Below are 12,685 nucleotides of genomic sequence, written 5' to 3'. Positions count from 1 at the left end.
AAGAGTCCGACATGAATGAACGCCAACCCTTGCCTAACTCTTGCCCTCTGTCTCAGAACTGAGACTAAGATGAGACTATAAGGTTGGTTTTTGTTTTTGTTTTTTGTTTTTTGTTTTTTTAAAGCGTAAAATGAGGGCATAATGGATCAAAGACTTTCTTTTCCCTAAGAGGAAAACAAGCCAACTTGAGTTCTGGGCCAAAAGCAAGAAGCTCAAGGCCACTTCAAATGAAGGAAACAAGAATCCGAAGGCAATGAGTCTGGGTGAAGATGACTGCAACAGATTCTGGAGCCTGAGTATGGTTTCTTTTTCTCTTCCCACAGATTCCCTGGTTCCTCCATGAACCCAAGGAAGAAGGTAGATTTGAAGCTCATCATTATTGGAGCCTTAGGGTAAGAGGAAGCCTGCCTGTGTCCAGTCCCAGAATGACTGGAATTGCATCTAACAAGGAGTGTTCCCTTCCCCAGAGGATAATGAGACATCTTCCACATAGCTCTCCCTTCCAGGAGTCCCTGAGCTTGGGGGTCTGAGGGAGGGAGTCTTGCCAAACTAAGTGTCTTCCCATGACCATACCACTAATATGTGTAATAGGAAGCAGGGAGTCAAAGCTAAGAGTCAAGAGATTTGGCCTCTGACCTTGGTTCTTTTTCCAGTCAACAGAGAGATCTTAGTCATTTAACGGCATTATTTTCATCTGTCAAGTAGAGATAATAATAGCGACTCCCTTGCCCTTAGAGGGTAGTTTTAAGGACCATGTGTGGTGATAGCTGTGCAATACTTCCAAAAAATTAAAAGTGTTACACTAATATAAGGTTATTACTATCACACACATACACACGCTAAATTGAAATCTCCTCAAGGACAAGGACTACATTGTTTTTCATATTTGTATCCTCAATACTTAGTATATCACCATGACTACATTTATACATGAAGAATCTATAATGTCCTCAGTGTATGTACACCTGGTGTGGAAAATACGCATTTAATGAAGTTCCTACTATGTGCCAGGCCAGGCACGGACAATGCAGAGACGAAACTAAATCATCTCTGACCCTAAGAAGCTTATACTGTATTGAGAGGAGCAACATGTACAAACATTTACAAAGAAGTAAATCAAAAAACACCCAAAGCTACAAAGTAATTGCCAGGAGAGGGTACTTGTTGCTGGGAGGGTCAGGAAACATCCCCTTGAGCTGAGCATGGAAGGAAGCCGGGGATTCTATGAGGCAGAGGTGAAGAGGGGAAGAAGAAGGAGGAGGAGGAGGAAGAGGAGGAAGAGGAGGAGGAGGAGGAAGAGGAGGAAGAGGAGGAGGAGGAGGAGGAGGAGGAGAAAGAGGAGGAGGAGGAGGAGGAGGAGGAGGAGGAGGAGGAGAAGGAGAAGAAGGAGAAGACGACGACAGCAGCTAGATGGCTCAGTGGCAGTGGATAGAGCACCAAGTATGGCAACAGGAGGTCCTGGGTTCAAATGTGGACTCAGACACTTCCTGGCTGTGTGACCCTGGCCAAGTCACTTAATCCCCATTATCTAGCCCTTACTGCTTTTCTGCCTTGGAACCAATACTTAATCTCAATTCTAAAACAGAAGGTAAGAGTTAAAAAAAACAACATACTAGAACTGTTAAGGTAAACTGGTAACATATTACAAAGGGTTTCCAAGGCTGTACAGAGAAGTTTGAATTTTTTCCTAGAGGCAATAAGAAACCAAAAAAGCTTTCTCAGCAGGAGAGTGACAGAATCATAACTGTGCTTTAAGGTATATAAATTTGTCCACTGTGTTAAGGCTGAGACTAGAGTAGAGAAACCAATCAGGAGGCTATTGTAATAGTCTAATGATGAAGGCTTGAAGTAGGCTGTTGGGTCTTTAAGTGCAGAGAAGGGGATGACTGGCTATAAGAGATGTTGTGAGTATCTCCCCAAGAAGAGTTGGTTGAAGCTTAAGTTATTTACCTATAGTTACAAAACTGGTAAGTGCCAGAGTCAAGATTTGAACCCAGGTCTTCCTGGCTGAGGGCAGCTAGGTGGTGCAGTGGATAGAACACCAGGCCTGGAGTCAGGAAGATTCATCTTCCCAAGTTCAAATCCAAGCTTAGACATTTACCAGCTATGTGACCCTGGACAAGTCACTTAACCCTTTTGGACTCAGTTTCCACATCTGTAAAATGAGCTGAAGGAAATGGCCAACCACTCCACCATCCTTGCCAAGAAAACCCCAAATGGGGTCTTGAAGGGTCGGACACAATTGAGAAATGATTGAAGAACAACAAATCCCTGGCTGAAAGTACAAAATAACGTCCACTACTCCCATGCTGCCTTTCATCAACAGTTGTTAATCATAAGGGTTTTGATAATACTAACCTTACATCTGCAGAATACTTTAATTTTTCAAAACATGGAATTTTGAAATCAGAAAACCTGGGTTCAAATCCCAACTTAAGTCATTCCCTTCTCTACATCACTTTCCTTGTCTGGATTAGATGATTTCTTAAGTCATTTCCAGCCAGTCCTAAATCCTGCGGCCTATGACCATGTCTATTAAATTGTTTGATTCTTACACTAACTGCGTAGTAGGTGAGGCAGGTATTATTATCCCCACTTGACAGATGAGAAAACTCACTCACAGAGAGTTGAAGTGACTTTGCATAAGATCCTACTACTTTAATGAGTGATGAAGAAGATGATGATGGGAATGAGCTAAGGCAGCTGCCTCCCTCATTCTTCCACAAACCCAAACTTAACAGGGTCTGAAACATTCTCCTTACTAAATACCTTAAGGAACTCTCTTCCACCCACTACCTTGTCAAGTCCCTCTCCTGGAAGTGGTTTCAGAAAGACTTCGAGCTCTGAAAAAGTATATCGAGGCCTGAGTGACTTATCCCTCAGAGATGATGGGCAGGACCGAGAACTCTGGGGGCTGGCCTCCACAGAGAAAAACAGAGCCCTGAGAATCACGAAAGGATTTTGAGGCCCATGTGTGTGTGTCTTTGTTGTCTTCTCAGAGTGGGAAAGACCTCCCTCCTGAATCAATATGTACACAAGACTTTCTATGAGGATTATCAGACCACGCTGGGGGCCAGCATCCTCTCCAAAATCATCATGGTAGACAACACAACCTTGAAGTTACAGGTGAGTAGGGTTGCCCTTCCCTATTATGTTCATACAAACACAAATTCTCCCAAATCCCTCGGGCTGACTCAAATCCAGCTATATCCTCCAGCAATATCGGAGAGTAGCAAAGGGAGGTGCAGCTAGATGGCTCCGTGGATAGAGAGCCAGAATAAGAGACTTGGGTTCAAATCTGGCCTCAAATACTTCCTAGCTATGTGGCCCTGGGCAAGTCACTTAATCCCAACTGCCTAGTCCTTATGGTTCTTTCACCTTAGAACTGGTACTTGGTATGGATTCAAAGACAGAAGATAAGAGGTTTGTTTTGTGTTGGGTTTTTTTTTTAATAAAAAGAAAATTTTTTAAAAATTAACAGTAGATGTATAACCCAGTGGAATTGCTTGTCAGCTCCGGGAGGAAGGAGGGAAGAGGGGAGGGCAAGAATGTGAATCATGTAACCATGGAAAAATATTCTAAATAAATAAATTTTAAATTAAAAAAAAAGTAGCACTGAGGTCTAGTGGGAAAAGCACTGTTTACAAATCAGTAAGTTTGGGTTCTAGGCCTAGCTTGGCCATTAATTCTGCCACTAATTCTGGAAGTCCTTGAGGGTTAGTTTGTGTCTTTGTAGTCCTACTAGCCAGCTTTAAACACAGTGGAAGGACCTTAGTTCCTCATGAGAGGGTTAGACTAGAGGGCCACTGAGGTCCCTTACAGTTCTAACTTTACAATCCCATGATCCTATGTTCCTAGGTACTTTATAAACATGTCTGGGATTTGAACTGGAAACTAACTGCAAACACTAGGCAAGTTATTTGACCTTGGTGCACCCCATTTTTCTCATCTGTCAAATGGGATTATAATTCTTGCCCTACCTACCTGACAAGCATTCTGTGAGGATAAAATGACATAATTAATATGAAAGTGCTTTCAAAAAGTTAAATGTACAATGCCAAGATATCAGAATGTTCAAAAAAGGGGGCAGCTGGGTAGCTTAGTGGATTGAAAGCCAGGCCTAGAGACGGGAAGTCCTAGGTTCAAATTTGTCCTCAGACATTTCCCAGCTGTGTGACCCTGGTCAAGTCACTTAACCCCCATTGCTTTGGAGTCAATACTAGACTCAAGACAGAAAGTAAGGATTGTTTTTTTGTTTGTTTGTTTGTTTGTTTTTAAGGAATGTTAAAAAAATCAGAATGGTAAAAAGGACCACTTAAGACCAGACCAAAAGGTTGGTTCCTTGACCAAACAGGCTATCAGTCAGTCACTATTTATTAAACACTTGTGCCAGGTACTGGACTAAGCACGAAGGATACTTTATTGTTCTGGCATTTTTCACTTGTGTCTGACCTTTCCTGACCCCATTTGGGGTCTTCTTGGCAGAGATACTGGAATGTTTGGCCATTTCCTTCTCCAGCTCATTTTATGGATGAGGAAATTGAGATAAACAAGGTTAAATGATTTGCCCAGGGTCACACAGCTAATAAGAGTGTGAGGCCAGATTTGGATTTGAACTTGGGAAGATAAATCTTCCTCACACCAGGTCCAGCACCTTATCCACTATTCCACCTAGCTGCCCACTACTGATACTAAAGGGCAAAAGACAGTCCCTGTCCTCCAGGAGATTGCCATTTAAAGACCAGGGAAAGGAACATTTTGATGAAAGCTGACATATGAACTTTTTCCAAGCTGTTTCAAGTTCTTGGTGGGGGGAGGGGGTTCCCCTCCAGATATGGGACACAGGAGGTCAAGAGCGGTTCCGGTCCATGGTATCCACCTTCTACAAGGGCTCAGATGGATGCATCTTGGCTTTTGATGTCACTGACCGAGACTCCTTCCACGCCCTGGACACCTGGAGAGGGGACATTCTCCAGAAGACACTGCAAACAGAGCAAGTCTTCCCCATCGTGGTGCTGGGGAACAAGATTGACCTGGATGCCCGGGAGGTAAGGGATAGGCTGGGTTGGGTTGGATGTTTGGCAAAGGCTAGCATCTCAGCCCCAAGCCTTTTTGGACACACTTTCCAAGACATGGAGGGTGAGGGTCCAGGAGAGCCAGCCCATTCCATTATTAGAAAGCAAGCACTGGTCCCCCAGCAAAAACCCCTAGTCATCTAATTCAACAATTTAATTTATTTATTAGGTGGTGCAAACACTGTATTGAGTACTAGGGAGGTGCATTGTTTAGACAAGATATGGTCCCTACCTGAATGAAAATGACAGTTGAGTAGGCATAAAATAAAGTAGAACTGCATTACATATTATATGCATTATGTATATTTTGGGTACATAATGCATAAATGAATTAAGCAAAATGTCTTGTGAGACCTGAGAGGAGAATTATACTAACCCACTTGGGGGGTGGGTGGAGAGGCTTCATGTAGGAAGTGATACTTAATTTGGGTTTAAAGGACGGGCAGGAACTCAACAGAGAACAGGGTGGACCAAGGTGGAAAAGCACAGGATGTGTAAGAGGGACCATGAATAGTCCAAGCAAGCCAGAAGAGAAGAAACTGCAGAATATCACTGCCCTCTCACTCCCTAGGGCTGGGGGCCCAGCCCCCAGGGACAGGATGAGCACCAGGAAATGGACGTGAGCAGCTTCTTGAGTCACAGTGCAAGAGGAGTTCACCAGCTCCCAGACAAAGAGAAGCAGACAGGAGACAGGGAGAGACAGACAGACAAAGATAGACAGGCAGACAGACAAGAGACAGGGAGAGACAAAGACAGAGACGAAGACAAGAGCCAAGGAGAGACAGATAGACAGAAACAGAGGAAATAGGAAGAGAGACACGGAGACAAAGATACAAAGACAAAGGGGGTCCAAGAGGAACAGGAAGAGAGAAAGATAGAGGCAGTAACAGACAGACAGGTAGAGACAGAAGGGTTGACAGGAAACAGGGGAAGAGTTAGAGACAGTAACAGACAGACAGAGGCCACCAGGAAACAGATAGGGAAAGAGGCAGAGGTCAACAGGAGACAGAAAGAGTCAAAGAGAGTGACAGGCCAACAGAAGATGAAGAGAAAGAGAGAGGGACAGAAAGGCTGACAAAAGACAAGGAGAGAAAAAGACAGAAACAGAGAGACAGAGTCAGAGAGACAGGAAAATAGGCAGAGAGGCAGAAACAGAGGCAGAGAGAGAACTGATATGAAGATGAGTGTGGAGCTGAGAAATGTGGGAAGTAGGAGTGAGGGAGGAAAAATAGAAGGTGGGAGAACTATGTATTTCAGCTCCCTGTGGGTCCTGAAGAATGGGGCAGAGACCTGACTATCTGCCCACAAATCCTCACCCACTGGACTTGTGTCAACAAGTTGTCCATCTTGGGCTCAGATGGACAAAAGAGACATTGTGAGGATGGGCAAAGAGCCCAAGAGAAAGGGATCTGGACCCTGTAGCCTCTCCACAGTCCTGAAGTAAGGAGAGAAAGGGAATTGTGATGGTACCTTTGATGACTGACAAGACTTGCTCCCCAGAAATCTGTGGAAAATAAAGCAGTGGACATAATCAGGGAGGGGGAGAAGGGTGGATGGTAATCCTCTATACCTGGGTCCAGGAGGCCATCTTGCCAAGTAATAAGGCATCAATTCAGTTTTCCCAGTTATCACAGGGCATAAACAAAAATGTGGCCAGAGTCCAGCTCCGTGCCTACCCATTTCTCTCCAGCAAGCATGAATCTGAAGGAGAGCCATTGTAAGGGATAGAAAGGCTGCCCCACAGAGATCTAGGCAACTTCCCAGGTTCTCAGGCCCCTGCTACTTCTTTTTCCCATAGGAAAAGGCTTGGGACTCCCTGACATAGGCCCAGATAGCATGGGAAGGGTTGGGTTGTTGGAATTCTGAGCAGAAGTAACAAGAGCTTTCATGTTTACAGACAGTTCTCCCCATAACAATTCTGTGAGGGAGCCAGTGCAAATGTCCCCTTCTCCAAGGAGCTAAGACTCAGAAAAGTTAAATGATTTGTCTTTGGCCACACAACAATTGCCAGAACTAAAATTGGAGCTCACTTCTCCTAACTCCAAATACAGATCCCTTTTTGTTATCCCAGGTGTGGCTACAGAGATATCCTCCCTCACCCCTCTCCATGACAGGGCTCCTAGGTATGGGAAACTAGAGTCTATCCTGAGAATTTGAGGGAAGAAGCACAAGAAAAAGGCAGATTGGGATACCAACACATACACACACACACACACACACACACACACACACACACACACACACAAAACACTATCAAAGCAATGTGAAATGAGTAGAGAAATGAACAGAGATTCTCACACACACACACACACACACACACACACACATACATACACACATACACATACATACACACAAAACTACTACTACCATCGAGATGGAATTTTTCCCAAGAAAATCAGACACGTGCCTTCAGGATACCTACATAGTTTGCTCAACTTCTTCTAATGTAGCAGACTTAAAGTTTATACATTTATAGAATCATAGAGGTCACTGACAAGAAGAAAATCTTTTTATGTGGCACAATATCAATAGCAACACTTTCTGTGGTATCAAAGAACTGAAAAAAAAGTTGAAGTCCATTGATTGGGGAATGATTGAACAAATTGTGTTATGGGATAATAATGGAATATTTATTGTGCTGTAAGAAATTATAAGCATGATAAATATAAGAAATGTGGGAAGACATATGAACTGATGCAAATCAAAGTGTGCAGAGACAAAAATACACACAGTGACTTCAGCAGTGTAAATGGAAAAAAAAAACCACAAGCAAAAAAACAATCAAAAATGAGATTACAAAATTGTAAAGATCAAACCTGGTTCCAGGAAGATCTATAAAAATACCCCAGTTGCTGCTCTTTTATAAGAGTGGGGATATAAAGTTGTAAAACACTGTATTTAGCTTTGGATTTTTTTTTTGTTTTGGTTGTTCTTTTCCTGAATTTTTTTTAATTGTTGAAGGCAGCTAGGTGCCTCAATAGATGGAGAGCTAGGCCTAGAAATGGGAGATCCTGATTTCAAATCTGACCTCAGATACTTCCTAGCTGTGTGACCCTGGGCAAGTGACTTAACCCCCATTGCCTCACCCTTACCACTTTTCCATGTTAGAACCAATATACAATATTGATTCTGAGACAGAAAGTAAGGGGTTAAAAAAAAGAGCAATTAGTAGCAGTTTCATATGATTGTAGATAGCTTGGGTTTCTCCCCTTGAGACTTTCTTCATATCCTTATTAGACATTTCCCCAATTAGGGAAAGGCCCTTGTTCTTATAGATTTGAATAAGTTCCTTATATTTCTTAGAAATGAAATTTTCATCAAAGAAACTTGCTGTAAAGATTTTTTCCCAGTTAATTACTTTCCTTTTAATCTTAGATTTGTGGATTTATTTATGCAAAAACTTTTAAATTTTATTTAATTAAAATGATCTATTTTATCTTCTGACATCCTCTATATCCCTTATTTGGTCATGAACTTATCTTCTTTTCATAGATAGAAGAGGTCATTTTTCTCTACATTTCTCTAATTTGTTTATAATAGGAACTTCTATATCATTGTCACATGTCTATTTGGAGCTTATCTTCATGTAAGGTGTGATTTTAATGTTATTTCTTCCATACTGTTTGTGCAATCTTCCCAGCAGTTTTTATCAAATAGTCAGTTGTTATCCCAGCTCAATGTTTCTGAATGTCCATCCCTTTTCCCTTATGCAGGTGTCCCAGGAGAAAGCCCTAGACTGGTGCAAAGAGAAGGACATACCTTACTTTGAAGTCAGTGCAAAGAACAACATCAACGTGGAACAAGCATTTGAATTACTGGCCAGACAGGCACTGATTCGAGTAAGTAGCCAGGGTGGTCAGTGGTTAGTGTCTAGCCTGAGTCACTTCCCACTGGGCCTCTTGGGAATAGCACTAGCTTTTGAGTTAGAGGACCTGCGTTCAGATCTTCCCTCAGATACTCCTTACTGCCTGCCACTTTGGTCAAGACATAAATAACTCCCTAAAGGGCAGTGACATGGCTAATGGATAAAGTGCCAGCCTGAGATGGGAGGTGCTGGGTTCAAATCTAGACTCAGATACTTCCTAGTTGTATAACCCTTGGGCAAGTCACTTAACTCCAGTTGCCTAGCCCTTATTACTCTTCTGCCTTGGAACTGATTCTAAGGCAGAAGATAAGGGTTTTTTTTTAAATGGCACAATCTTCTTGGCCTCAGTTTCCTCATTGGGCCTGGAGTCAGCAAGACTGCAGCTTAATCTGGCTTTTATATGAGCAAGTCACTTAGAATTCCATCTGCCTCAATTTCCCCATCTGTAAAATGAAGGTAATAATTAACACTAATCTCCCAAGAGTGCTGTAAGGATAATATGAGACTATTTTTTTTTATATTTTCTTTTTCTCCAATCACATGTAAAAACAATTTTTAACATTTTTTTAAAGTTTGAGTTCCAAATTTTCCCCACAACTTCCTCACTGAAATAGTAAGTAATCTAATATAGATTTTACACTTACAATCATGTGAAATATTTTTTCATATTAGTCATTTTGTGGAAGAGAAAAACAAAAATAATCAAAACAAAAAAAATGAAAGAAAGTGAAATATAGTATGTTTCAGTTCCCATTCAGACTCCATCAATTCTTTCCCTGGAGGCGGATGGCACTTTTCATCCTGAGTCCTTTGGGCTTGTCTTGGATCACTGTATTGCTGAGAATAGTTAAGTCACTCACGGTTGTTCATCATACAGTATTGCTGTTGGTGTATATAATGTACTACTGGTTCTGCTGAGACAGTATTTGTAAAGCATTTTGCAAATTCCTCCTATCTTTCTAGTCTCCTTATGCCTTATTCATCTTCTATGGAATCCAGGGACACCAGTCTCCTTACTTGAACAAAACACTCCATCCAGACTCTGATCATTTGCACTGGCTGTCCTTCATAGCTAGAATGTTCTCCTTCCTCATTGCCTTCTCATGGCTTCCTTTTAAGTCTCAACTAAAATCTCACCTGCTTCAGAAAGTCTTTCCCTATCCCTGTTTTTTTTTTTAAACCCTGATTTTCTGCCTTATTATCAGTTGTAAGACAGAGGAGAGGTAAGGGCTAGGTAGTCAGGGTTAAGTGACTTGCCCAGGGTCACATGGCTAGGAAGTATCTGGGTACAGATTTGAACCCCAGGTCCTCCCAACATCAGGTCTGGTACTCTATCCACTGTGCTACCCAACTGCCCCATCTAATCCCTCTTAATTCTAGAGCCTTCTCTCTGTTGATTTTCTCCAATCTATACTGTATATAGCTTCTTTGTGCGTAGTTGTTTGCATATGGTCTCCCCCAGGAGACAGTGAGCTCCTTGAGATGAGCAACTGTCTTTCTTTGTATCTCCAGCATTTAGCACACTGTTTGGCACATAGTTGACACTTATTAAATGTTCATTGGCTGACTACAAATTTTAAAGTGCTATATAAATCCTAGCTGGCCAGTCAGTTTTTTATGAAGCATCTTAAGCCAATTCAGTAAACATTTACTAAGCACACTTATGTGCAAGGCACTATGCCAGGGGGATACAAGGATGAAAAATGGTTCAGAGTCTCCGGCCTATGTAGATCTTGGATAGCTTTGGTTTCTGCCCAAGATAGCTTCCTGTTTGTTTTCAGAGAACTGTGCCAAGGATTTTGAGCAATTCGTTGTGTTTTTTTTTTAATTTAATATTTACATTATATCTTAGAATTGATACTAAGTATAGATTTTGAGGCAGAAGAGTAGTAAGGGTCAGGTAATTGGAATTAAGTGACTTTCCCAAGGTCTCACAGTTAGGAAGTTCCTGAGGCCAGATTGAAACACATCCTCCCAACTCTAGGACTGGTGGTCTATCTATTAAGTCACCTACCTGCCCCATTTTGGGGTGATCCTTTTAAACTGGTCTCTAAACTCAAGAACCTCCTTCATAGAAGACTGAAACTCTACCGGCTTTGTCTCAAATTGTTCGGCTCTACAATTCTAATTGGCCCTTGGCTGTTATAATAATATTTAGAGATCTGTCAGATGGAGAGTGAAATAACACTTTGTCGTGAAGGCCCTGACACTAGCCAATTTCTCCTTTATTTTTATAATCAGAGAAAGACAGTAAAGAGTATTAAACAAAAAAAGGAAATACACCCTTTTTGGTAATAGCAAGTATAGGTACAGAATTTATTATATCCAAACTCTTCTCAATAATTATTTTAGACTATTTTAAAAGAAGGGCAACTAGATTGCACAGTGGATAGAGCACCAGGCCTGAAGTCAGGAGGACCTAAGGTCAAATCTGGCCTCAGACACTTCTTAGACTCTGAGCCTATTTGCCTACCCCTTGCCATTCTGTCTGAGAGTTGTTACTAAGACAAAAAATAAAGAGTTGTTGTGTTTTTTTTTTTTTTTAAAAAAGCAATTTGAAAGAGAACATTACATCCAATGTCTAGTTTCTTCTCCATTTTGTTACAGAATAGGAGAAGTGATGGTTAGGAAAATAGGGAGGACTTGGGATAAGTAGAAAGGAGAAGACAGAGCTTATGAGAGGGGAGAGGTAAGAGATCTTATTTTTCTCTTCTTTCTCTGTCCCATCCCAAAGCAGGTAGTCTGGGGCTCTTTGGCCCTCCAGTTGGTACTATCTAGCAAAAAATGTAAGACTACCTCTCTGCATATAGTAGTGGTACAATTTCTGAGGCCCCTGTAGGTAGAATGGCAAATCTAGGTTAGTCCACTCAAGCAGCCTAAGTTTCTGGTTCAGCTCCTGAGTGAGCCAGAATAAGTTGCTCTGGGTCTCAGTTTCCCTATCAGTACAATGGGAGGAAAAATCCCAACTTCCATTGAACATTTGAAAGAAGAGGACAAAGGACATAAAGTGGCCTGTGCCCATCTGAAAAATGATTTCTTTTCTCTCACAGCATCGAGGGATTTTCGAGAATTATTTGACTGATTCTATCAAGCTTTCACCATTGGGAGAGCCAAGGAATAAATGCTGCTGATTAGAGAGTCCCATCTCAGAGACAGAGGCCACCTTAGGAAAGAGGCTGCTAATTATTCAGGGCTGGGACTGGGTAGAAGACTTCAATTCCCCTGTCCTGCTACTCTATATATTTCTCTGTCCCAATCTGCTGGGACCAGGTGACAAAAGGAGGAGAAAATCTTGAAGAGCTAAAAGGACAAAGAATGCCTGACTGCTGTCTGAGAGCAGGAGAAAAAGAGAGGATGCTAGTGGACCCATAAACATTTTCTCTACTAGAAGACAACAGAGGGATGGAAGATTTCTAGAATCAAAAAGTTCTCAAGCTGGAAGAGGCTTCCAGTGTCACAGTTCTATATCTCAAATAGGATTCAGCAGCCTTCTCATGCAATTCCCTCATTTTACAAATGAGGAAACCGAGGATTTAAAGAGGTTACATGACTTAGTTGATGTCACAAAGGTAGTAAATGTCATAAGTAGTATTTAAATCTAGGTCTTCTGACTCTTGCCCATTCCACACTCTCTCATCCTCCTCTATTGTACTGATAAGCTAATGGAGATAAGGAAAGAATTTGACTTGCCTATGATCACAGGTGGCTTAAACTAGAAACCAAGTCTCTAAGACATTCCAGT

At 41.8% G+C, this 12,685-nt stretch overlaps 1 protein-coding gene across 2 annotated transcripts; it reads left to right on the top strand.

Moving 5' to 3' along the window:
- The first annotated feature begins 323 nt into the window (after positions 1 to 323).
- Positions 324 to 12,074, top strand: RAB7B (RAB7B, member RAS oncogene family). 2 transcript variants are annotated; one of them, XM_044672737.1, is made up of 5 exons: positions 324 to 392; positions 3,000 to 3,126; positions 4,833 to 5,048; positions 8,792 to 8,917; positions 11,994 to 12,074. In XM_044672737.1, exons 1-5 carry the CDS (start codon positions 340 to 342, stop codon positions 12,072 to 12,074), a joined length of 603 nt encoding a protein of 200 aa, XP_044528672.1. In that variant the 5' UTR covers positions 324 to 339. The 2 variants fall into 2 exon arrangements, with proteins under 2 accessions (XP_044528672.1, XP_044528673.1); XM_044672738.1 differs by lacking the exon at positions 8,792 to 8,917.
- Positions 12,075 to 12,685: the final 611 nt, after the last annotated feature.

Source organism: Gracilinanus agilis, chromosome 4 (genome assembly GCF_016433145.1).
Source record: "Gracilinanus agilis isolate LMUSP501 chromosome 4, AgileGrace, whole genome shotgun sequence".
Lineage (NCBI taxonomy): Eukaryota > Metazoa > Chordata > Mammalia > Didelphimorphia > Didelphidae > Gracilinanus > Gracilinanus agilis.
This window is presented reverse-complemented; position numbering and strand designations above follow the sequence as displayed.

Excerpts from the sequence above, each read along its gene's own strand:
- RAB7B (XM_044672737.1), top strand. The coding sequence starts at position 340 with ATGAACCCAAGGAAGAAGGTAGATTTGAAGCTCATCATTATTGGAGCC. Across the intron at positions 3,127-4,832 it reads ACACAACCTTGAAGTTACAG|ATATGGGACACAGGAGGTCA; the intron begins GTGAGTAGGGTT and ends GTTCCCCTCCAG. Across the intron at positions 8,918-11,993 it reads CCAGACAGGCACTGATTCGA|CATCGAGGGATTTTCGAGAA; the intron begins GTAAGTAGCCAG and ends TTTCTCTCACAG.